The 25823-nt window shown below is 32.7% G+C and overlaps 2 protein-coding genes across 2 annotated transcripts; both read left to right on the forward strand.

The window, feature by feature from the left end:
• Positions 1-5532: 5532 nt before the first annotated feature.
• On the forward strand, positions 5533-14609 carry LOC130622066 (2-amino-3-carboxymuconate-6-semialdehyde decarboxylase-like). Its single transcript, XM_057437460.1, has 12 exons — positions 5533-5687; positions 7365-7409; positions 7746-7842; positions 8492-8541; positions 9115-9225; positions 10011-10052; positions 11370-11453; positions 11645-11738; positions 12542-12637; positions 12800-12890; positions 13554-13734; positions 13892-14609. The coding sequence occupies exons 1-12, from the start codon at positions 5631-5633 to the stop codon at positions 13976-13978; spliced, it is 1035 nt and encodes a 344-aa protein (XP_057293443.1). The 5' UTR covers positions 5533-5630; the 3' UTR covers positions 13979-14609.
• A 1516-nt stretch (positions 14610-16125) lies between these two features.
• Positions 16126-24276, forward strand: LOC130622067 (dickkopf-related protein 3-like). The gene is made up of 3 exons (XM_057437461.1): positions 16126-17208; positions 22044-22405; positions 23611-24276. Exons 1-3 carry the CDS (start codon positions 16912-16914, stop codon positions 23642-23644), a joined length of 693 nt encoding a protein of 230 aa, XP_057293444.1. The 5' UTR covers positions 16126-16911; the 3' UTR covers positions 23645-24276.
• Positions 24277-25823: the final 1547 nt, after the last annotated feature.

Consider the following 25823-nt stretch of genomic DNA (forward strand, 5'->3'; position numbering starts at 1 on the left):
ATTAGTAGAAAATAAAACTAACTAACAAAAACAATACCTTTAAAACTGCAAAGAAATAGCAACTGGTTGCTTATTAACGTGAGTGGTAATTTTTGCATAAAAATATACACTTGGTACAGCTATTCTGTGTAAAGTGTATAACACCTAAAAATCAAATTTCTAGGTGTTCATCTGATATTACTGTTTTATTTCGGAGTGCTAAAAGTTTTTTATTTGAAATTCATATACTCAAAATTATACTTCATGTATTCTGAAAGTACACTTTCAGTCTATTGTGTTAAAGTTAATAATGTACATTTAGTACCTGGCAGTGTAATGTCTTTTTTATACCTTACATTTTATTGGCGACTTGCTAAAATGTGAAAAAAGATAGTAAAGAATCCTTTGTCCCAAAAAAGCTAACAAAATTCTCAGTTTCTAAATGCTTGAAGAATTTGGGTTCCTCAAACAAAAATAATATACATACACTAAACGCCACTCCTAAATCATCATTATAATCGAACTCGCAGGAGGACAAAAAAATTATTCAAATTACAGAGAGTTTTATAAAATTTTGAATTTTTTTTATTTCTGGCAAGCAAATTTCCATTAAGACCTATTATTTAGGACTCTAGTCGAAAAGGGATGATTTTTCAACAAATAAAAAAATACATTCTGCTGTACTTAAACTCTAAACATCTATTTTTTTAAAAAATGTGATTACACTGTTTTTTTTGGTGATAGTTCTTCTTTATCCAAACTAATATTTACATGTTTTAAATGCACTAGGACCTTTTCCTGTTGATAGCAGTAATGATAGGACTTGAAGAGGCTATCCTGGGTAAATAATTTTAATAATAATAAAAAGTAATTGAAGCTAATATCTTATGAAATTCAGCTTTCAAATTTGTGTTAAAAATATTCTATTTGAAATACGCAATTAACTTTTTAACAATGTTTGAATAATAGAGAGAAAAATGCCAAGACAGAAAAAATTGTTTGAAATAACATGGAGATGTTCGAATTATAGAGTTTCGAATAATAGGAAGTGATTTCTATGAGAGTTCTATGAAATTTTGACAGAGCCAATCAAATTGTTCGAATTAAGAAGATGTGAAATGAAAGTAAAGAGAAAGTGAAATTATAGACTGTAGAATTTGTTCAAAGTGAAATTCTTTGCTTTCACTGGATTGAACATAAGCATGTTGTGTTTAATTTTTTATCTAAATGCCAATGCGTTTGGGAATTAGATCCACTTTAGTTTTATATTACATCAATTCCTATGTTTTTATCTGGCTTCCAGGTCCTCAATGGCATATAAATAGTTAATCTTTGCACTATGTGCGAAAACAGCAACTTTACTGCAGTCAGCCCATGACTTCACAACCCCAATCATTATTTTCACATAGCGCCTGGCTAAACGGTTTAAAAGCAATTAGTATTACTCCAAATGTAGGAAATAAAACAAGAAGCCCTGGAGGCTCTAAGAATTTCCGCGCGCTACCAAAATATTTGATGAAAACCTGCTAATTCGTTGTGTTATTGTGCCAAACATTCGAAGGGGCTTGGTGCATGAACCTCTGAAGATAAAGCCCATCAGTGACATTATATCTCTTGTCGAAAATAAAGCAGTTTTAATTTTTGGATAAATTTTGGCCTGAAATGACATTTAGGTGACAAAAAATCAAACTTTTGTACCATCATCATTTTCAGCATACTTTATTTGTTAACCGTGCCAGATTTTGCCGAAAATGAAGTGGTTTTAATTTTTGGACCAATTTTGGTCTAAAATGGCATTTAGGTGACAAAAATCAAAATTTTGATGTCACCATTATGTTCAGCATACTTTTTTTGTTAACTTTGCCAATTTTTGTTGGAAATGAAGTAGTTTTAATTTTTGGACCAATTTTGGTCTAAAATGGCATTTAGGTGACAAAAATCAAAATTTTGATGTCACCATTATGTTCAGCATACTTTTTTTGTTAACTTTGCCAATTTTTGTTGAAAATGAAGTTTTTTTAATTTTTGGACCAATTTTGGCCTAAAATGACATTTAACCCTATTCGGACCGGGGACGGTTTTTTTTAATAACTCCTGATTGCTTTGTTATATGGCTATGATACTTACTGAGTTTCAACATTTATCTATTAGACACCTGCATGCTAATTTTTTAGGTCCCATACCTTTCAGAGGCTTTGATATTGGCCATTACTCGAAACTACCCCTAAAAATCTCTATGAAATCCTTTTAATGGGGAAAATATAATAACTCCTGTTAGGATTATCCTTAGAACTTAAAACTTGCAACATAACTTTGTTTCATCAAGAAGAATCATTTTGAATATTTTGAACACGTGACTAATCCGATTTCCCGATTTTGTCGGATTTTACCCGAAAATCGGAAAAAAACGGATTTTCGGGCAATTTTTGGCAATTTTTCATTCGATCCATGTAATAACCGGAAAATATGTTAAATAACTTTTATTTAGCTTTCAGAAACTTCAAACAGAATGTAAAAATTCGCTCTAGAACAAAATTAATTACATTTTAAGCAGATAGTGGCATTTTTAACAATTTTCAAGCTTTTGATGACGTCACAGAAAATGTGCTGACGCAAGCAAATTTTTTTTGGCGCCATTTTGTTTCTTTTATGACGTACTATAAGTGTGCCAAGTTTGATTCAATTTGAACAACCCTATGAAAAGTTATTGAGGGGGGGCGGAATCCGCCCCCCCCCCGCCCCCGGTCATAGTATGTTCGAAAAACCCCGGACCGAATAGGGTTAAGGTGGCAAAAAACCGAAATTTTGATGTCACCATCATGTTCACCATACTTTTTTTGTTAATTGTGCCAAAATTTGTCAAAAATAAAGTAGTTTTAATTTTTGGACCAATTTTGGCCTAAAATGACATTTAGGTAACAAGAAATCAAAATTTTGATGTCACCATCATGTTCAGCATACTTTATTTGTTAACTGTTCCCAATTTTGTTGAAAATAAAGTAGTTCTAATTTTTGGACCAATTTTGGCCTAAAATGACATTTAGGTGACAAAACTCAAAATTATTATGCCACCATTATGTTCAGCATACTTTTTTTGTTAATTGTGCGAAATTTTGTCGAAAACAAATACCAATTTTGGCCTGAAGCGTCAATACTAGACTTCCCAGTAGTTAAGGAGCTTGGGTACGAAGTTTACATCTGTGACGGACCAACGTGAAATCCCAGGGTCGATTTTTTCTCAAAAAATGCTCTGAAAGAAAAAAACGACGGTTTTAAAGAATTTCCTACGCCTTCGGGCGCGGAAATTCAATCACTATAAATTGTCTTTTCTTGAATAGAGGATACGCAATTAATTAAATTTTTATTCCTCTCTAATGGGAAAATATACAGTTGAAGAAGAAAGTCTTAGAATTGTGGGTTTAAGAATCAAAGCTTGGTTACTTGTGAGATACAAAATATTGAGAAAATGCCAAAACTATTTTTGTAGTTGTTACTGCTGTATAAAATAGTATGTTTATTTCCTTTTTAAATTGTACTTTGTTTAACTTTTTTTACAGATACTTTGGTTGAGATGGCAAGTGATATTCTTGGTGGTGACCATCGAAAACATTTCTGAACATAATACACTTTATACATAAACCAGATGATCCTATGGAATTTTGTTGTTACGTTATGATGTGAGAATTTTTAGTCAATTTAAATGTCCTGCTGACATTTTACAGATCTCCATGTTGCAAATTAGATAGAAATTTTATTTGTCCAGTTATATACATTATATAATTTACAATAAACATGAAAGAGTGTTACATTTTATGCTATTTATAGTTATTGTTATTTATAATAAATTATATGTACATAATTAGTATTATATGTAAAAATGACTTCAGTTCTTTTAATAGTGAACTGTTTAAATTAGTACTTCTTAAAATATTTAATGCACCTGCTAACTGATAAAATCAGGTAGGTCTGCAGCAACTAACAAGTGGGAGAGATAGTGGGAAGGGTAATGATTTTTTTAAGTTACTATAATTGACAATAAGATTTTATAAAACATAAATTGCACCACTTTAGAAAATCTAAGCAGTATATTTTGCAAAATTTTCTTCAACGCACAGTCAATGGATAAAATTTGATTTCTACAGGCTTGTCTAGTCATTGTTATATTTATATATATATATAAATAATTTTGGATTTATCGGTCATAATAAAATATTTACAATATATATGAATAGTTTACTTTGTCGAGGAAGATTGCTATTGTAGATGTTGTTTAAAAATGTTTATGTATTAAATTAATACTTTGTTTGTACAGAAATCTTATTTTCTTTTCTTTGTTTTTGCATCTGTTGCTACTATTTTCTTAAAGATGACTAAAATAATTACGTGCGTAAAATCAAGGTTGGTAACTTAATGTAACCGAATGTAATCATGTGCCAAACTAATCTTATGAGATATATCAGTTTGTTATTAGTGTCGGTATATATTATACAAGAGTTACAGGTTGTTTTTCCATATTTTAATTGCTTATAAAAAAATCTTGTAAATGAAAACAAGAATTTAGTATAGAAAGAACAGTGCATATGCTGCAAAGATGATAGATCGGTTGGGACTGAGTGGGACTTAAACCCACAACCTCTTGGCTGGAAGACGATTACTCTATTGATTATGCTAATGTAATAGACAATGCAAGCATACTGCCTGTCTGTGATATGCTATAATATATGGATCTATACTGCAACTGGTATAACCAGCAAATGAGTTAATGTGCATGTTTACTTATACTTCGGATAATTTAGCAATGCTAGTTGATGGCCTGTGGATAAATCCACTGGTTGACTCATCCTATATTTACCGCATTTCATGTGTCTCGCTACTGCGGTTACCATTTTGCGTGACAGACAGATATGTCTATACAACATAAATCAACTATAATCTTTATTGTACTTATTTTGTATGCACTGTATCTGAAAAGTATTTTTCAAAGAAAATTACCTGAGGGGAATAAAAAAGTTTGCATTGTTTTCTGTTAATGGTAAAACAAATAGGGAATTTCAATTGGGCATGTCTCTTTGTGAATGACATTGAATGTTGAAATTTGGTTATTTTTTTCTAACTTTTATTACAGATTTGGGAAAAAAAATTTAAGAAAAAAAATTCAATTTCCTGGAATTTCCTGCCATTTTGAACAAAGATTCTGTTTCTTTTAGAATTCTATTTTCAACAAGTCATAAAACAATTTTGTTGCATTGTTTTGTTTCTAAAATAGTTTTATATAATGCTAATGAATGTTTTTGTGTTACCAAGGATATATACCACAATGTGTGTATAATGCAGACCAGAATTTTTGTATTATCAAGGCCAGAAAATTTGTCATACATGACGTCATTTTTGTTCCCATTGACGTCATCAGTTTATTTTTTTACCTGAAATGAGTTTGCCCTAAGACCTTCTACAACAGTGCCAAGTTTCATCACTTAAACATAAATGGTTTAGAATTTATGAGTTAGAAGGCCCAAAAAAGCTCAGGTATAATAGGGTTAACTACCAGGAGAAGAAATGTTTTCAAATAGAAGATTATACACTTACATTTGCTGGATAATATAATTTTTTTTCTGTTTTTTGTTTCTTTCTTTCTTTAGGTGCATAGTAAAATGAAAGTTGACCTACATACACATATTTTACCCAAGACATGGCCTAACTTGAAAAAGGTATGTGTAGTGTTTTAGAAGATTTTCTAGTAGCATTGAAGCTCATTAATACACACAGTTACTCGTCAACTCATAAAAAATTTACAACACATTCAAATTCAAGGGTTGTCCTGTCCATAAAACTTCACAGGAACTCACCTATCAAGTATTTACTATTCCGTGTATATGTAGCACATCGCTTTTGCCCACAGATAGCATACAGGTGTTATTTATATAGAGACAAAGAGAATCACATGACTGTTGTCCATGTTTTAATTCAAATGTAGCTATGACTTTTTTAAGCAGATTGAAGTTACACACACTTCTCTTTTATTTTAAGACTACTGCCAAATAATTGGGTCTGGATTTTTAATTTACCTATTGCAACTAAAAAATGCGACATTTCTAAAGTTTTTAATACTATGATTTCTCATAATTTATCCTCACATAAACAAGTCTATCTGATGTATATGAGAACTTAACTTTAAATTCAACTAATTCTTGGTGTTAAATTTCTTGTAAAAGAACATTGAAAGGTAAAAAAGTTATAAGGCTGTGTTACTCTTCTTTATCTAATTTTAAAACTGATTGCAAGTAAACTGATTTTTAACCGTCTGCTTTACAGGAATATTTCATTTGCCACTTTAAGAAAGTTTACCTCTTGAATTTCTAAAATTAAGAACGAAGCGCCATACTGAAGACTTAAAAAATGGGTGTATAAACACCCGAAACGTTGTCAATACGTTGTATTTTTTTGTTCAATTAAGAACACTTTTTTAAATAAAGAAAATACTTTTTCTAGAGCAGTAACATCATGCGAAATTGTTAAACTAATTCTGATAGTAATAAAACACTATTAAAATTATACATTCTCAATTTGTCACATTTTATTTGTACAAGTAAGACAAGAAATTAAAAACGCTTCGGTAAATAAATTGTTGTTGAAAGATTCATAAAAAAATCTCTTTATGAGAATCCATATCAAAATCTAAACTTTATTTTACCACATTTTACATGTGTCAGTTTTTTCTGAGTCAGCATTAATTTATGTCAACTAGTCGTTAGCCCGTGGTAAAATCCGCGGGTTCGCCCGTCCTTCTTATACCGCATTGCACATGTCTCGCTACTCGTGCAGTTAAGCTACCATTTTGCGTGACAGACAGACAGATGTAGAAGGGTATTTTAATATAGACAATTTATGTCGGTACAGTAATTTTTATTGATCTATTGAGTTTGAAAATAAAACGACAACAAGGAGTTTCGCCCCTAAGAGTGGATATTTTATTACTATTACAGAGCATCTGCAGATTTTCGAGAATCTTGAAAAGCTCTGGGAAACTTTAAAAACTTTGAATACCCATTATTATCCGGAGAACAACCTTGAATTTGGTAGTGTAAATCTGCATGGATGTTTATGAAAAGCTTTTTGTTTTTTGTTTTCCTGGGTTGTACCATTATCATATGGCAAAAAATGTAAAAACACTTAAACAAGAGGAGAATAAAACTTTAAGAAACTGTAATAGTTTAAAAAAAAATTGTTCCAGACATCCTATGTTCCTATATTACTACTAATTGTAAGTGTTAGGGGTTCTGAGCTAATTCCAGTAAAGGACAAGGTCGCTCGTATGCTAGATGCTACAAAAATTTTTCTACTTCCCAATTACATTTCAGAGATTAGTTTTCAATATATTTTTTTAGAGATATGGGTACGGAGGGTGGATTCAGCTTTGTCATTGTGACGATGTAAGTGTTTTTTTTGATATTCCAACTTTCGCAAGACACAACTAATTGTGTTTAAGGTATGTTATTGGGCTTTTGTAAAAAAAAAAGAGTTGATATTTTACCTGCGGCTGTATTGCTGATTGAGGTTATCATCAGTCTTTTGAAATTTAAAATCCTCTTATTCATGGATCTTAAATTTATTTAAAAGCATTGTTTTCAAAATTTTTAAACGTTTTTGCATCTAATGTTGATCCTTGTTGTTAAAATAGGCATAACTTATTATTGTCTTTTCATGGTATAATTTTTTATTGACTAAACCAGTTATTTGAAATTAATATACCATTATGTGATATTAAGGGTACGTGCGACATGATGAAGGATGACACGTTTTTTCGAAAAGTAAAACCAAATTGTTTCTCTCCAGAAGCTAGAATCAAAGAAATGGATGAAACTGGTAAGGTGTTGGCGAGTTTAAACGTTTGTTTAGTAATTCTTTTTCCACAGTGTCTCTTTTGAGTAAACAACTGCGAGCATGATCGGTCATTGATTATTTTTTATTGTTACTATTATTTACCCAGAATAGCCTCTTCAGTTTCTATAGGAGCTATTATCAATGATGGTCCTTCTAAGGGGATCCTAGTGTATTTTAAAGCTCACATTTGAGCTACGGAAGGCGTGCAAGCGCAACAACCGCTCAACTAGACAACCGCCTAGGATATCAATCCTATTCTCATGCTAAAAGTAAAGCAGAAAGGATCGATTCACACTTTCATAGTCTTTGACATGACCTGGTCGGGGCTTGAACCTAAGAACTTCCGCACTGGAGGTGAACGCTCTACCACAAGGCCACAAGTCGGTAATTTTACTGTCATTGCATTTTTAAATAGCTGGTCCTAAAACAAAATACACAACTAACATTAAGTAAAACAGGGAAAAAACAAGCAAATCAAAATAGTTCTGGCATAAATTTAACTGATTTGTTGAAAATAAATGACCTTTTTAGGTACTGAATCATAATTTATTTGCTCCATGCCATCGCGTTCTTTTTAGTTTTATACACATAGTTAAACCTTGTGTGTTGTTACTCAAAGTTATCTTTCCAGGTGTTGATGTGCAGGTATTATCAACTGTTCCAGTTATGTTTGGTTACTGGGTAAGTGTATAAAACTAGGTGCAATAATCAGGGATAGAAAATAAAACCAAAAATGATGAGTTCGTGCAATTTTGAGGAGCAAAATAGAACGCATGTTAATATAATGCTTTTTAACATAAAAAAAGATTGTGTTGGCCGGATTTGTTTAAACTGCTTTAATGCTTTTTACTATCAGAAACAACATTCTCTTGATGAGTTTGTTAATATTGCTTAATTAAAAGGGTAAGGTTTTATTTGGTGTTAAGAATCTTTCTTTTGGAGCTTAAAAATCCTCAAAATCTGAACAATTAGAAATTATAAATTAAAAAATAATTTATGCCATGTAGAAGCTTTTAGAAAATGAAATAGACTACGCTTTAGAAAGGATATTAAAATTTTAACTTTTAAACCTGTTATTAGGTAAAATGTTGACCATTTTTGCCCTTTTCACACACAATACACCGGTAATTTAATAATGCTTATAAAGTAAGCATTCCCATACTATCAACTGGAGTTAGTGATTGTTGCAGAGCACAAAGAAAATATACTTTATAGCAACCAAACCACTGAATTATGCTTTTCATCTTATATTAGGCTAAACCAGATGATACGTTGGACTTGTGCAAAATTTTTAACGATGATTTGGCTGCAACTGTTGCGAAATATCCAAAAAGATTTGTTGCGCTTGGATCTTTGCCAATGCAGGTAGTTTTATGTTCCTGTTGTCTTACAGTATGTTGAGCAAAGTTGATATCTCTCATTGTTTTCTAATTTTTTTTATTTTATTTTTTTTTGCATTTAAAACAGTAGGTAGTTTCTTTCTGACACCAATGGGTGCTTAATGAATAGTATATTTAATAACCTGAAAAATAATGACAAATATTTGACTGAAATATGTTCCACATTATAGTTCTTTGGCAACAAACAGGTCGAAAGTTGCTCCTGCAGACTTTTAGCAGCGGTAGCTTTTGACGGTGAATCTAAAACCCCACGGTCGACAGACTGCACTTTCTGATGAGTTAATACGGCCTTTTACAGCCTATTAAGGAGCCTATATGTAAATCACGTGCTTCAACGTGCCCAGGCAGGTGGTCATCGCTTCAGTCCTTTCAATCTCAATGGACTAAGATGGCTTAAGTCCTTAGCGCCAGGCCCCTAGAACAGTGCTAACTGCGTCCAGGGGGCTTTAAAGGCTGTATATTACATTTCATTGTAATAACACATCTATTAAAAATTGAACTTTAATACCACACCAGGCCTAAACAATTCCAAAAAAATTATGCTTAAGTCGGCCCTGGAAAAGTAAGATGCACGCTGACGTATAAAGTCAAAAAAGAAACAGATTGTATCAAGAATTTGATTTTCTTAAGAATGCCTTCATTAATTAGTATGCAGGAGTACTGTGATGTTAGTAATGGATGGGTCATTGGTTAATGATTTTGATGGTGTGACAGATTCTGTTGCGTAATATTATTTTATCATGTTGTTAGGCTCCTGAACTTGCAATACAAGAATTACGTCGCTGTGTCACAGTAAGTTTTTTGTTACTGTTTTCGGTGATGTTTTTTTTAATCTGATTTATCACTGCAACAGTGCCTATATTAATAAATATGTATTAAAATAGTAAATATCAACTGATATGCTTAAAGATTGTCCAAGTAACTTTCTCGAGGTAGTGCAGAAAATAGACTGACAATCGAGATTGCTAAATGTTTGATACACAACGCATTTTACCAAGTCCTAAGCCCTAATGAATGTCTTACTTTCTTTTGGCATGATTTCTAACCCCGGTTGCATCTATACTTATTTACATTAAGTAACAAGAGTTTTTTCTGTTGGATAGTCATTTAGCTGGTAACTAAGAAATGTAATTCTCGATTTTCAAGATATTGAGTAATTAAAATTTTATTTAGTCGGTGATTTTTCATAGTTTTAATATAATTATTTCGAATTTGATTTAAGTGGTAGAATGTATCGTTATCGAAAAAACAGTGAATATAATATTACAATAGATGATGGTGATATCATAAATACGAATTTTGTTACCCTGAATACTTTTATAGGCCAGATTGCTCTAGAAATTAAAACTCCTTTGTTTTTCAGTTAAGCTTTGAGCGAGCCTTTGATTGTTTGTGATTAAGAAATATATGTATTTTTTTCACTAAAAGACTAATCCAAATATGTACACTGCATTTTCAATTAGATGTCCCGATAGCCTAATTTTTCAGTTCATTTGTTAATGGTGTTTAAGGCATTGTTAGCTAATGAGCATCAGAAACAGGAGGCATGTATACACTTACTCAATTAAAACCTCTCCCAAATAATGATCTACCAAGTCTGCAAATATGCTTTTTACTTGCTTAACAAATGCTTAATTTTTTTTTAAAATTTAGCCTCAACATAACCACGACATAAAACTTTCATGGTTAATACTTATGGAAATGCACTGCTAAAAATACTTATCTCACCTCAGCAGCATTTGCTGGTCCTTTTAAAAGCAAGGAAAATAAGATTTGGAGAAATCAATACTTTTTGGAAGTTTTTTAGTCCGGTGATGACACTTAGCAGTCGGTGTTTCCACCTATGCTATAATATTTTTTTATTATTATTACTATTTATTTACCCAGGATGGTCTCTTAAGTTTCTAATGTACTGTTATCAATGGAAGTCCTGCAAAGGGGTTTTAGTGCATTTACAGCTTCCATTTAAGCTTCAGAAGTCGTGCAAGCATAACAGCTACTCAACTAGACAACCGCCCAACATATCAATCCTATTCTTATGCTAGATTGTACTTTTTGTTAGGTGATTATGAAGTTTTTTTTTATTATTTTTATAATCTAATGTTTTAGGAACTTAATTTCCCTGGTATCATGATTGGTTCGCATATAAACAATTGGAATTTAGATGCAGATGAACTTCAACCTGTTTTTAAGGTGAGAAATAACTGGATTTTATCGTTTAGTCAAAGAATCAGTAGGTGACTATAACTTTTTTATGTTTAATTATTTCACAAACTGTGAAATTTTATTACATTGTTTTGTTAAATTTTATCGCGCGATTGTCTTTTTGTATAACTATGATGTGTAGAATTTGTGCATTCATTTGTCTTGTGTTCATTTTATAGGTGGCCGAAGAATTGGGAGCTTGTATTTTTGTCCATCCGTGGGACATGGAATTAGAAGGACGAATGTCGAAATACTGGTTGCCATGGTTAGTTGGTACGTATTGCAGTTTACATCGATCGGAAACACCCATCTTTTGTGGTGCGCTAAACAAAATTGAATAACCTTTAACAGAAATGACGAATTGTCAACAGTCAACATTTATCGCTTATGTATTCAGTTGTTTTCAATCAACACCACACTTTACCTGAACGTCACATATTTGCATTTACTTAGGTATTGGGTACCTTCTGTCCACCACTGTTTAAGCGTAACAATTTAGCGTATTCACGCTATCTCGAAAAAGCACTTGCCGGCCTTTATCTTGCTTAACCTTATGTTAAGTGTAGGCCGGCAAAAATAAGAAGTGCTGTTCCTTTTTAACCCTTACTTATTTAGCACATACTCGTTATTAAATAAAATCAAGGGGTCCTTTTTTAATGCCGCAAGAGCTTTAATATTTGGTGGAGGCTAATTTAGTATTTATTTAAAATTCGGGAGAAAATAAGAGATGTTGCTGTGTAAAGCTATCAAAATCCATCTGATTTAAAGCGGCTCCAAACTTTGTTTTCGTCAGCAATTTTACATCAGGAAATAGTCAAGAAAAATGGAGAGAAAAAATGACTGACCAGCCTGTATCCTGAAAAACACGCGAATTCATAAATGCTGTTTTTGTTGAAACCTAAAACTGTCAATGAGATTTCTTTGTATTTTTGAGAGGTATCACGTGCATTATTAGCCTGGAGTACCGGTTAATTTCGCAAATGTCCGTACAAAAAGGATAGTTGTATGTATTTGGCTTATTTGTATCATTGGGTTTAGTCTAGTTCTAGAATATATTTTTTTGTTTCGATGTATAGGCATGCCTGCAGAAACAGCAGTAGCCATATGTTCACTCATATTCGGTGGTGTATTGGAAAGATTTCCAAAACTAAAATTTTGTTTTGCACATGGGGGTGAGTTTTACGTTTTTTTTATATCGACAATATCTCGTGATATTTCGCAATGATTGTATTTGCACATGGCTGTTGTAGTTTGACATTTAAACGTCACTCCCTACCCGAAATGCATTAGCAAGAAAATTTCACAGTTGATTGGCACATTGCTTGTTTTCCAAGGTGGCTCATTTCCATACACAATTGGACGCATTCAAAATGGTCACGATGTTCGTCCTGACCTGTGTGCTGTTAATAATCCCATAGCTCCAAGGTTAGCAATTTTCTTGTTGTGAAAATGAGATATTATATGACGCCATTTCTTAAAAATACGCTAGAAATTTTAATAATCCTAATTTTGATAGGGTCACGTGCTAGAATCCCTAACAGGGTGCAGCCTGTTGTCATGAAGTATGCTACGTTTGTTATCGGTGAAAATGTCGGCAAAAAAGACAAGTAAAATATACTAGTTACTTGATTAAATTTTAATCACCTTTTTTGCCGACCAACAATTTAGTCACTTTGACCAATTTTTGGACTAATTTTTTTTAAAATTTATGAAAAACATTTTTTTTTCAGGATAAGACGAGTGACTTAAAAACAAACTTGAAAAAAAATAAAAAACAATGAAAGAAATATTACAGGTTTAAAAAATTACAGAAAAAAATTTTTGTGATTCCCAAAAAAAATTTTTTTGTTTTTTTGACCTTGACGGCGGGAGGAAAGGAGGCACAATCTAAATGTCTAACTACACTATTCGATTTCTTGTAACTCGTCCCGTATTGCAACATTGCTTTTTTGTTTCCAGACACGCACAAGCATTTTTATATATATCTATCTTTAAAACCAAATTCCCAACCAGGGAATTATTCATTTCTCTCGTATTTTTGATTGATTAACCTGAAAATAGTGCATGGGAACTTTTTTCGAATTTTAGAAAATATTTGGGAAGAATATACACAGACTCACTGGTACATGACGCCGACGCGCTGTCGTATTTAGTAAAAGTAATTGGCGAAGATAGAGTTATTTGTGGTTCTGATTATCCGTTTCCTCTTGGTGAACACCATCCAGGGAAGTTGATATCTAACTTGGACACATTAAGCGAGACTGTTAAGGTAAGCGAGACTGTAAATGTATAAGGGGACTTTATAATAGGCGAGACTGTTAAAGAAAAACTATTTTTCTTATATTTCCACTACATTCTGCACAAAATATTTAACTTTGCAAGGATTTCACTGACAACTGGTTATGAGATTTAAATTTTGTATACAGGAAAAACTTTTGTCTGGCAACGCTATGGAATTTCTTGGCGTAGATCCTGCAAAGTTTGCTGGGGATAATCAAGATACCAAAAAGTAACCTTCTGGTGAAGAAAATATTTAGGTACAACAGTGTAGATAATTTTTTTTAAATAACCACGCAATTTTTGTACGTTATCTATTTGAAATTAAACCCGGTTTACATTGATCGATTAATTATTAATTAAGGTTTGTTTTTAGTTGCAACAAACGATTTTTTTGTCGTTTTGTTTTTTACAATTCAAGAAATACGTTTTTCAAAATCTTGCTTGTGTTGTTCATGGGGGAAGATTGACAAAATATTTCACATAAAAAGTGTGTTTTGACTAGATCTCAGTACTCAGAAGGTAACATCTCGGAATTTGTATAATTCATCAAATGAACGGAACTCGTGACTAAATGATATTTTGCCGAACTTGTTTTAATTGTCAAGCAAAATATATTTTACCGCCGTGAGACTTTTTTTTAAAAAGTGTTTAAAAATTACTTCTTTTTTTTTTTCGCGTTGTTAAAAGAAATGTTCTGTGCGAAAATTTACTTCAATATTTTGCGTACAATCGCACATCCTGATTTGTCATTTTTTTATTATTTAAGAACTTCGATAAGTTTTGTAAGATAAATCCGTTAAGATTGGTCCATCAATGTAACCCGGCGTGAGGTACAAATATTAAAGATTATATTTTTGCATTATACACGAAGTGTTTTTATTTCGAAAACATTCCATGCCATAAAAACGAAAAATGATGTTATTATTTTGAAAAACCGTTCTGTGGGTTGTTGCTAGATTATTTTTTTTTAGAAACTTTAGTAGCGTGAAGAAAATCTGCGAAAGTAAATTCCTTGATATATTGATATATAAGTTTTTTAGCAGAATAAATAGCGCGAACTTTTGAAAATTTTGAACTGCGAAATTTAATTCCGCGAAAATGTAAAAAAGGTTCAAACGAAAATGTCTTCGAAATTAGCGTTGAACTGAAAATGTGTAAGTGACAGTACAAAAACATAGCGAATAAAGTAGCAAAGATTTCAATCGGTTAACTGCCTAAATTTGAGAAGGCTAGTTGCTTAGGCTTCGACTTAATCTCAGCTCGGTTGCTAATAAAAAATGTTTATTTCAGCACGTTGTGTTTTTACAGCAAAAACAATGACTTCTTTTACTTCCTCGATTAACTCCATAGCGGTTAAGTTAATCAGTTATTATGAGATTAAATGAGCTTATCAAAAGAAATGCAAAATAAACAAGAAAAAAAGAAGAAAAATGTTTTTAAGTCACGCAAAAAAAATTTCTCGATCTATTATCCGCCTTGTTTGAAGTCGTCTACAAATCGTCTGCGTACGGATTGAGAGATACGTGAAATGTAACAACTTGAATCGCCTGACATGGATAATTTCGGACAGCACCGGTTTATGTTGAGTTCCGGTCGTTGCAAACTCAGCATATGTGTAACCGACACTGTGAAGGGGCTTTCACATGTGAAATGATATGTCACAGCAAAACAGCATAGATTATATGAATAGAAATTCCATTCCTCAGGCTACTTGCATTCTGATATACCGTTTCAATTGTGTTACATGTGTGTTCGGCTGGATGTGTGAAATGAGCTTAGCGCGTCTCAATTAAAGGAACGGGGTTTAAAATATCAAAAAAATCAACAAGTTGGCCGGGGTAGGAGTGATCTGGTTACTTGGTGCTGGACAATACTCTTGTTAAGGACGCATTCGAGTTTAGTAAATATGTAATTTAACATTTTGTGAATAAAATGTCACAATGCAATGGAATATATTTATTGCCGACAGTAGCGTTACGTCAAAGTCCCTAACAAATAACCTTGTCGTGATAGAAATTTAAGCTATCGGCGACAAAAATTCGCACATCGAATTAAAAAAGCGGGCTGAATATATTGTTAAGTATCGCTTTTGGGTCCAAACTCGTCCGGAAAAAACAAACTTTATGTTCGCCTGATAGTATTGCGCAACGAAAACTAACGTTATGTCATGCTTTTTCAACTGTTCATTTTTGTCATAAAGTGGCTTTTAAACTGATTATACGCGAAATCAGGTAGGGGAATTTCAATCCCAAGCAGCTTTCTGATCTTTGTAAATAAGTCTGAAGTATAGCATAAAATTGTAAAAAAATACTAGTTGTAAAAGTACTAATATTTTTTCGTTAAACATCTCAAAAAGACTGAAGGGAAGATGACCTTAAAAGCTTTCAAATAAAAGAATTAAAATAAATGAGAAAAGCTTGAAGTACGGGAGCCCCGGAGTGTATAGACTGGTGATTTAAACAATACAAGTTGGAATAAGAAATCAATTTTACAGTGCTTTTTGAATAGAAGCGGTCCTGATTTCGCTCTTCTAACCAAGAAAATTTTTTAAAGCCTTTTTGACAATTTTATCAACAAGTTGTTGAAGACTATAATCAGATTTAAGAAAAAATCCGAGAAAGAACAGTGCTACCGACATCAGACACTTTGTAAAGATGGATTTTAAAGATTTTATTCATACTGTCCTAGAAATTATATTTGTTGACATAAAGCTGTAAAGATTTGAATGGTAAGTCGTCAGATTTTGTTGCTATGGTAATTAGGTAATTTGTTTCACTATTACTTAAAAAGCCTCTGAAGAAAAAGTGAGTTTGATTCGCTGTTAACCAACGGATAGTCCTGCTTTGATATGAATTTTTAGACTGTGAAGAGCAAACAAGGATTGTTGTTTTTTCACCACGCGAAGGTAGAGAAGTCCAGCCAAAACGTGTTCTTGCAAACAATAGAAAAAACGTTTTTCTTTGACACGAAACACATGTATTTACCTCGAAAACATAAATTTATTCAAGATTGGAATTTATTGAAGTTTATGGAAGATAAAATTTATTGAGGACAGATCAAATATCAAGAGATCAATTTTCAAGACGTTTTCTTAAAGTTCATACATAGGTTAAAAAAAGAGCATTGCAAAGGAACCAAATTTATAGTTGCAAAAAACTTTACGTAAATGTATTTATACACCACCCGCGTTTTGTTTACAGCATTATTCTATGTATGGTGTTGTAACACTTCTTTGGGGTTCTATCGTATTGTTGAAACTAGATATCCAAACGGAACTGGATACGGGAGGATAGACCGTGAGGAAATCATCATACAGAATACTAATGATAAAGATGTTTCCAAAACAACTAAAGCAGACAATGGGGAAATAGTAACTACGTATTCTTTGGAAAAGCTAAATCCTGGTATAAGAATCTTCAGAAGACAACAAGGTTTGTTAAAACAGACAAAGCGAAGAATGAAGGTGTGTTATTTATGGTGAATGTTTTGTTAACGTTGTTGGTTGTGTGCTTTACATTTCAGCGTATTTTTGTTTTTTCAGTTTTTTTGTTAGCAAGCCTTTTGCTTACTCTAAAGAGACCTAATCCGTTTTTATTTGATACGATTCTTTCTGATGAACGTTATTCAATAAATATTTAGTTTACTTTAGGATCATAAACTTCTGTGGTCACACGCTTTCGCATTGGTATTTTGTTAGCATTTTACAAGTTATTTGAAACTTCGCGTTTATAAACTTCCGCGGTCACACGCGAGGGACATTTTTTTAACATTTTCTTAACAAGTTCTTCGTGATCATAGACTTTCGCGATCACAGTCTTTCGGGAGAGGTATTTCATTAGTCATTTCGCAAGCTGTCTGAAACTTCGTGATGATAAACCTTTGCAAACTTTTTAAAGGAATCGGTTCATAAGGTACTTGCGATTTTAAATGACTATTGCAGGATCAAAGTTTTCCCCTCTTCATAGTCAAGATTCTTTTGCTTTTGCATTAAAGTCAATGCCAGGAGTTTTTTTTGAGAAATTGGCCTTATGCAAGTATCAGAAATGACCCAAATAAATTTGTTTAGCCGACGAACAATTTTGAGCATTTTCAAATTAGTATAATGAATTTAGAAAATGCCAAAAAATGTCATATTCAAGTAGCTGATAACAATAATTGATGTCATTGCATGAAGATATTTCATGAATGTCCTATATTTCTTTTGCAGATCTAATGAACTGCTCAGTCTTCGTCAGCCAGGATAATTTGTCGAAAAACCTTGCGTTTTGCTAGGAAAAATTGTTCGCAGTTCTATCAAATTAAAATTTGAAAAACCTTTCGCGGTTCTACAAATCTTTTTATATAGTTTTGACTAGTTTTTGTGAATGTTGTTTAATTTGAACATTTTGCGAAAAAAAACTTATGCAGGTCACGATTGACGTTATTTTTTGCGAAAATAAACTTTTGCGATTTTTTCAAAAACCGCAAAAGGTTTTTCGGCAAAGATTTTTTCCTTATTAAAAAATATTTGATTTCTCTGTACTTGAGTATCGCAAATTTTTGTGTTTAAAATTTTTCGCAAATTTGGCGATCTGCTCTGTTATTTGCGGAAATTAAATTTTCGAATAAGCCGGAATTAAATTCCCGAGCATAAAACTTGCTTACTGATTCGCAAAATCAATGCTGGTATAAGAACTAATTTTATATTAATACTGATGATAATTGCAATTGATACTAAACGCAAATGACAGGTGCGATAATCATAATTGTTTTCATCATCGATTCACACAAATAAATTTCCTTGAAATCAAAATTTTGCGAATAAGGCAATCCGTGAAAAATTCTGAGGGCAAAAATATGTGACAATATGCTAATTTTCTCGCGTTCGTGTAAAATTCCAGAAATTAAGAGTAAATTCGAGATGGACGTTTGAGCTAGAGGGGCACTTTTTTAAAAAAAAGGTATATACTTTTTAAAGAAAGATCATTTTTATTAGTTACTTTATAAGTTTCATCAATGATCAGTCAAACTCAGTTAAGCGGCCTCTTTGTTGATAAAGGCATATTCGGTTAAAAAAAAATTTCACTTGAAATGGGCTCTTAGAAGACAGGGCGGTTAATCGAATGGAGGCTCTGAATCTAGCATTTACGGTATTTAATTATGGAGTCGTAAACGGTGAACATTGAATTTAAAGTTGAAACGCGGTAAATATTAAATTTGAGGTTGAAACCCGGGTAACATTAAATTTAAGAATCAAATCCGTCTGGCAGACGGTTGACGCAATGTTTTGTGACGTCATTAAGCGAGTGGATTTTACAAAGAAAGATTGCCACCGCTATGAGAGTCAAAGTTGAGTCACTCAAAACATTCTGTATAGAAATTAGATGTGTATTGTGTAAAAAGAAGTGAAAAAAATAATAATCTTTTTTAAAAAATTGGCCGATATTTTTACATAACCTTGGTAGAAGAGATATATTTTGACTCACGTGACGTCATTTTTAATCCGACTGACGACAATAAAATTGCTTTTTTCTTCTCTTGGAACAATTTTCCTTCAATTCACTTCACATCTCCAATAAAAACTTGCTATAATTTAATAGCACGCGAGAAATGTAATATTGTGATAACCGTGAAAGGCGACGATTATTTATTTTTCTAAAGTAATTTTTGGTTCTCGTGACGTAATCAGACTTTCCTGGATTGACTTTGTATCAAATTAATCCACAAGTGTGCCAAGTCTCGTAACGTAATCGGAATTAGTAGTATCATCTTCGTCTCCAGGGTCTTCCTCTAAAGCTGCTATTGAGAAATGCTATCGCAAAGGAAAAACGCCCTGGAAAGGAGTTTAAGTAAATGTATAGGCTCCAAGTGCTTTTGAAAAATTCAATCAGAAAAAATACATTTCCATTGCAAACAGCAATGTTCGTATCCTTAACAGAAGACTCCCTACTCTGACCCTAACCTACACAACCTCGATCCAAGGACCTGTTGTCTCTTTTTGCATATCGGACTGCGCTGATGAGAGACAAAAAACCCTGGGAACGAGGTTGTCAGGCCTCCTCATCGGTTTTCTACCGGGTCATGCATGTACAAATTTTACAATTATGACATACTAAATGAGTGTCCGCGAATATTAATACGCGCAATCTCGACTTTTTTTTGAAAAATTAGTATATGGTAAAATTGTTTGAGATTAAAAATATTGTGTGATACAGATTATGACCTTACGTTACGTGAAAACTAGCGCGTGCTAAAGTCCTGCAAGTAAGTTAGCTTACTGAAACAAATAGTTTCTACACTAATATGAAATTAGCTACTACATCTATACTTCGTTTATACTTCACTTTTACAAAAAATGATAAGCAATCTTTGGTTTTTAAGCAAACAATATTTGCAATAAGAATGTCAAAGATTTGTACCGTAATGTTTGAATGAACCCTCAGGGCGTTTATTAAATTTTTTGGTTTTCAGAGGGGCGTGTATTTAAGGGAGGCGTTTAAAAGAGTGAAGGTTTAATAAATTTTTGTATTTTTTTTTACACAATGAATATTGTTACCGTCAATTTTATTAAAGGCTAGTGCAACGTCGACCTTCTTCTCGTATTTCATACAGGTATTTATATATACCTGTATGAAATTATACAAGATCTTTATTGGTGAAACTCAGCATTTACTTTGAATTATGTGTTGAATGAACGCCCCTCTGAAAGGGATCGTTTGTTAGAGGAACTTCTATTTAGGAGGAGACATTTTTAAAAAATTGGGAGTGGAGGCTTTTAATCGAGGGAAGTGTCTAAAAGATAGGGGCGTTTAATCGAAGCATTACGGCATCCTCTTCTTTTCAGAGCATTAATGCAAAAATGTGGGTATTTTATGCAATACAAAAATGAAAAACGAGAGTCTTATTTTATATTTAGTAAAAATAAAGTATGTAAAGAATATTAGTCACTCAGTCAACATTTGTTCACTCTCAAAGAATTTCTTCATCTGTTGGGTATCTTCATTTGAAATGACAGTGTGTTCATTATAACTAAATCTGGGTGAAAAAAACGACTATTTTTATGACAAGTTTATGTTAGCCTTCGCCCGTTTCATGCAAGCATAATCACACAATCAATATTTCAACAAAATCATCGCATTATAAAATAAAAAGTAATAATATAATTAATGATTCGTATAAAAATAGCTCAAGAGGCATACTTAACCGACTTATTAAGGAATGGTCGGTCTCGCTCAATGAGCAGACTCTCCTGCAGCGTGACTTTAAAATTATTACACTCACGCGTTAGAATATTTAAATTCTGAAAAGATGGAGAAGAGCATGAAGGAAAGTCAAAAACATGTTGTGATACAGCAGTCAAGATACTAATAGAAATACCTGATTACTTTTGAGATAATACCCCCTGTCAACGAAATAGCTAGCCCCGGAAAATTATGATTTTTTATATACTATTAAAAGTCACAAAACATTAGAACATTTCAAGGACGTGATGAAAGGATATACAACAAAAAAAAGAAGGGGAGAGCATAATTTTCAGTTTCTGTCTATTAAGTTTTTGGTCCAATTTTCACTTTTCCTTTTGTTGCCTTAACAACCAAACTAACTGGCTCAAAAATATTAGGGATGAAAATTATGTGTAAAAATTAGAACTTTTGGAATTTTTTGTATGCATGTTCATTTCTTATCCGTCTTTATTTCAAACTGGACTTTCTTTAAGAAAAATGTTCCTATTAAGGTCCTAGTATAGCTAATTGGCTGAATTTTGTAAAAGTGATAATAGATTTATTGGCAACTTGTATTGGTCACTGTTCTACCATTTTCAACGATCTTCCCCACATACCATCGCTGTGTTGTAAAGAAGTCCTAAAATTGTCAATTTCAATGCAGCTCTCCTGTGGCATTTTTTGATTAAAAAGCGTACCAAATATAAGAAAATTAACACATGAAAGGGAAACAGGTTTTTAACAGAATTTAAGATTTCTTTGGCTACCGTTTAAAACACGTCGTTAAAATTTAGTCACTTGGACAAAATTAAGTAATTTCTTTAAACGGGTTCGTTTTTTTTCAGACAAATTTTTATTTTTTGTTCAGTTTATAACATAAAGAAAGACATTCTACTGTTGTTACAGTAAACAGAAATAATTTAAATCCTCTTATTTTTGACTCTTTATTCACAACTCATTGTTTTCTTGACGAGCCAGCCCCGAAGATGTAATCAGTCGCATTTTTCACTAAGGTGTGGGATTTTACGTCAGTTTAATGTAAGCGCTGTCTACTTATCCTTGTCATCTGTCATAAATGATTATATCCTTTCATTAGAAAAGGCGTCGGTGTCAAGCAGACAAAGATTGCAGTGGTGTAAAAAGATGCAATAGATACAATCGACTTTGTGAACGATGTCGTATTTTTAATGAACTTTGCAGAAGAGATGCGAACTGCTGCGCAGGACGGAAATGTATGTGGGGAAGATGTCGGAATGCAAAACACGACGGAACCGAGATGAGCATCTGTCGTCATGATAGAAACTGCTCGAAGGGATATTGTTGTGCGCGAGAACACGGTCAGAGTGTTTGTAAGAAATTCCTCGCAGAAAATGAAAGCTGTGAGAGAACCGCTGGAGGATTGATGTTTAGCATTCACCATAGCTGTCCTTGCAGACGAGGATTATATTGCAAGAAGAAGTGAGACTTGTTTGTTGATCATTTTGCTGATTATTGATTTCTCAATGTGTAGTTAGGAATGCGTTAATCGCATACAAACAGCGGATTCACTTCATACTTAAGCTTGTCGCAAACCTTTGATCAATGTTTTTGACACGCTTATGATTATATAAATTCTTTAATATACGTCACATTTAGACTCTCGTGCAACTTTATCCCCAGGCCTTTTCACGTATCGTAATAGGATATTCCAGCAAAATCCGAAGAAGCCTCTGTATGAGATTTCTTTACTTCGCCATTACATTCGTGTTTCTTAAGTCAGCTTTAGCACATTTGTTTTGATTTTTAAGCTCCACAACATAAACGGCTTAAAATATCATATTAGTTGAAAAGTCGACACACTGTTCAACAACACAGCACAGTAAGACATGAAGTAAAGTAACGTGCCCCAGTAAGTCATGAAGTAAAGTAATGTGCCCGGAGCATGCAGCCCTTTCTTTCTCTCTCTGATTATTAGACACTCTAAAAGACTGGGATTACTTGGCTGAGAAAAATACAGAAACCAGACAATTTTTTTTTTCAAAAAACAGTTAAGCGGAGATCATTGAAAATGTACTTTTCTTCATTTAGAGGACACGAACAAAAAGAAATTAACGTAAAATTTGATCAGAAACCTTATATATCCGAAAATTGGTTCATTAAGTTACGTAAACTCTTTTAAATTATCGCAAAATTGTCGATGTATTTGCTAGTGTTTCTACTTGGAACATATAACACGTGCCTGATTTGCGGCCACGCCTGTTTTTTAACCGAAACAATTTTTACCAATAAGAGACACTTTGAAATAAAATGCCGGTGAGAATTAGAAAAACTACGAACGCGTCCAAAAATTATAAAAGATCTACCAGGATTCCCCTTTCTCTCATTGTAAGTAAAGTCTTCTCGTATTAGTGAGAAAAAAAAGGGAGCAGGTGGGTATGCCGGTGAAAATTTGATAACTTGGCACTTTCAGTAAATACAATTTTCTTTATGTTTCATACACGATCGTTGATATCTTTCACATAACTAGGACGTGTGGTTTATTATACCATCTACATACAAAAATGATCATAAGACCGTAGAAAGATTTACGGAAATTTACCCGCCCCTACTCCCAGCTATTACCTTTTGCTTGCAGACAGATAGCAAGCAGTTCATTTTTTAAATTTGATATTTTATTTTTTTAGACCAAAGACGAGCGGTAGAATATGCATGAGGTGAAAACCACCTGGTTAAAGTGGAAGATTCAAATTTAATGGAATTTAGTGCGTGTGTGTGTGTGTGTGCCCCGCTGTGTCAAAGAGGGCGTGAGAGGGCGTGAAAAATCAACGATGTCGTCAAATAACCGAAGACAAAAGTTGACGGAAGCAGATTTCAGTGTAGATATAAACGATGAGTCAGCAAAAAAATGTTAATAAAGAACACGAGAACAATAAAGTAAATTAAAAAAAACAGCAGTTATAATATAATTTTGTAAAGTAGATAATTAGAAAGACTATTTATTAGATAAAACAACGAAATTAAGAAGAGAATAGTCTTGATGTGTTAACCTCGTTCCCGAAGTCCCTTGCTCAAAGCCTTTACCGCAACCTTGTCCACCCTAACAAGTCATGGAGACTTACTTTAGCGCGTTTTCTGGTTACCGCTTATAGAATATTTCTAGCAAAAATTGGTTTTATTTTTCTCCAATACTAAGAAAGTAGGACATACTTGTGGCCCAAAAAAGAATCTTACATTATGGCAAAAGTTCTATTTAAAAGAAGTCTCTTATACCTTGTAAAAGACTCAAAAAGACCGAGAAATATCTGTTCCACTCCTAACCCGTAAAAAATTAATCCATTTAATGCTTTTTTATGCATTCCTGGTAGAAGGTATTTTTTGCCGTATAAAGCGTATATACGAATAAATTTAGGCAAAGAAAGCAAGGAGAATCTCGAAATAGTTCTTTTCACAGGGTCACATTTTTCCCTAACGTAAACAATGTAGTATAAATAGAAATAAAAAAAAAATACATTAGTAGTTCATTTATTCAACACGTGATTAAAAAACACCTACAAAAAAAACAACAACAAAGAAATTATAGCAATAGGTAGGCAACCTCTTTCCCAGTGTCTTTTGCTTTGGTGTTACACATGACGGCGATCGCCCTGTGACCTCATTCCTAGCCAAAGAAATGGATGTAAAGGTGCAGTAACATTCCCTATCTTTAACACGTTCTTTCTTAAGACTGTCTTGAGACTGTGTTAAACACACGTATTTATTAGCTAAGCAACATATGCAAGAACCATCCGTATTTAATAGGCACAACGTATGGCACTTCAAAATCTCATAATGCAGTATCTTTAGTTGACTATGAATGTGATTCTGTATGTGTGTAATGAAAGAAAAACGTAGCAAAGATGCAACCTCATCCCTAGGGTTTTTTCTTCACTCTGACAATCTCGGCGGCAAAAAAGAAATATAGATTGTTGGAAAAGGGAAAAAAGCTCTCAGGATGAAAATGCTATTCTCGTGGTAATTCCTTACAATTTTTGTTTTTTTTATCGTTTTATTTAATTTAGCCTACAACAAACTCGCTTGTCCATGACATGATAATATCGATATTATTCAATGACAATAAGTGAACAGATATAAGTGGTAATATTTCTCAAGTCATTTAATTTAGTTGTTATCACATAAATGTTTGGTTTTCGTCATTGGACAAATAAAATTTGTGATAATGATCGTCACTTTGAAGTACGTTGTACAAGCTAAATATACGCTTCCCGAATTACATGTTTTTTTAAAATTTTAGAGTTTTGATGTTTTAACTTTAAGATTATATTTCGCATTATCGAATTGCCGTGTGTATAAACTTTTTAACTTAATTTCACATAAGAGAATGTTTTGGTGGTATTAATGTTACGGTCAAAATCTTCCTAATTCTCGACTTGTACTACAAAGCCTCGGTTTTAAGCAGAGGTCAATTGGTACAAAATTAAAAAAACCTGTTTTAACAGGTTGTTTGTTTCACATTTTATCAAGTTTCAGTTGACGATTTCAAAAATCACATTTATTTTGTTTGACAAAGTTAAGAAATAGTTGCGGTGCATCCAAGAAAACTAATTGGGGAGAGGTGTGATATCAACAAGGGCCAAAAACTTCATACAATTTAACTGATAATCCCTTCACCCAATTAGCTTTATCATTGATTTTTTTCTGGACACGCGATTATCATCTAGCCACTTCATCAAGAATAAAAAACTTCATTGCAAGCTACGATTTATTAAATTCCTTTCATAGCATCAAGTGTTAGCCTCTGCGATGAACAACGAAATTCATTGGTAAATTCATAACTACTAACTTAAACTCAAATACTTGAAGTAACTACGATGTCGCATCATCGAGAAAAAATTAACAA

This window comes from Hydractinia symbiolongicarpus, chromosome 12 (assembly GCF_029227915.1).
Source record: "Hydractinia symbiolongicarpus strain clone_291-10 chromosome 12, HSymV2.1, whole genome shotgun sequence".
Taxonomy (NCBI): Eukaryota; Metazoa; Cnidaria; class Hydrozoa; order Anthoathecata; family Hydractiniidae; genus Hydractinia; species Hydractinia symbiolongicarpus.

What these genes read in the sequence shown, in the direction of transcription:
- LOC130622066 (XM_057437460.1), top strand. Translation starts at nt 5,631, where the DNA reads ATGAAAGTTGACCTACATACACATATTTTACCCAAGACATGGCCTAAC. An exon ending in AGCTTTGTCATTGTGACGAT is followed by an intron (nt 7,410 to 7,745) that starts GTAAGTGTTTTT and finishes TGTGATATTAAG; the next exon opens with GGTACGTGCGACATGATGAA. An exon ending in AACTTCAACCTGTTTTTAAG is followed by an intron (nt 11,454 to 11,644) that starts GTGAGAAATAAC and finishes TTCATTTTATAG; the next exon opens with GTGGCCGAAGAATTGGGAGC.
- LOC130622067 (XM_057437461.1), top strand. Translation starts at nt 16,912, where the DNA reads ATGTATTTATACACCACCCGCGTTTTGTTTACAGCATTATTCTATGTA. An exon ending in AGACAAAGCGAAGAATGAAG is followed by an intron (nt 17,209 to 22,043) that starts GTGTGTTATTTA and finishes TCCTTTCATTAG; the next exon opens with AAAAGGCGTCGGTGTCAAGC. An exon ending in GGATTATATTGCAAGAAGAA is followed by an intron (nt 22,406 to 23,610) that starts GTGAGACTTGTT and finishes TTATTTTTTTAG; the next exon opens with ACCAAAGACGAGCGGTAGAA.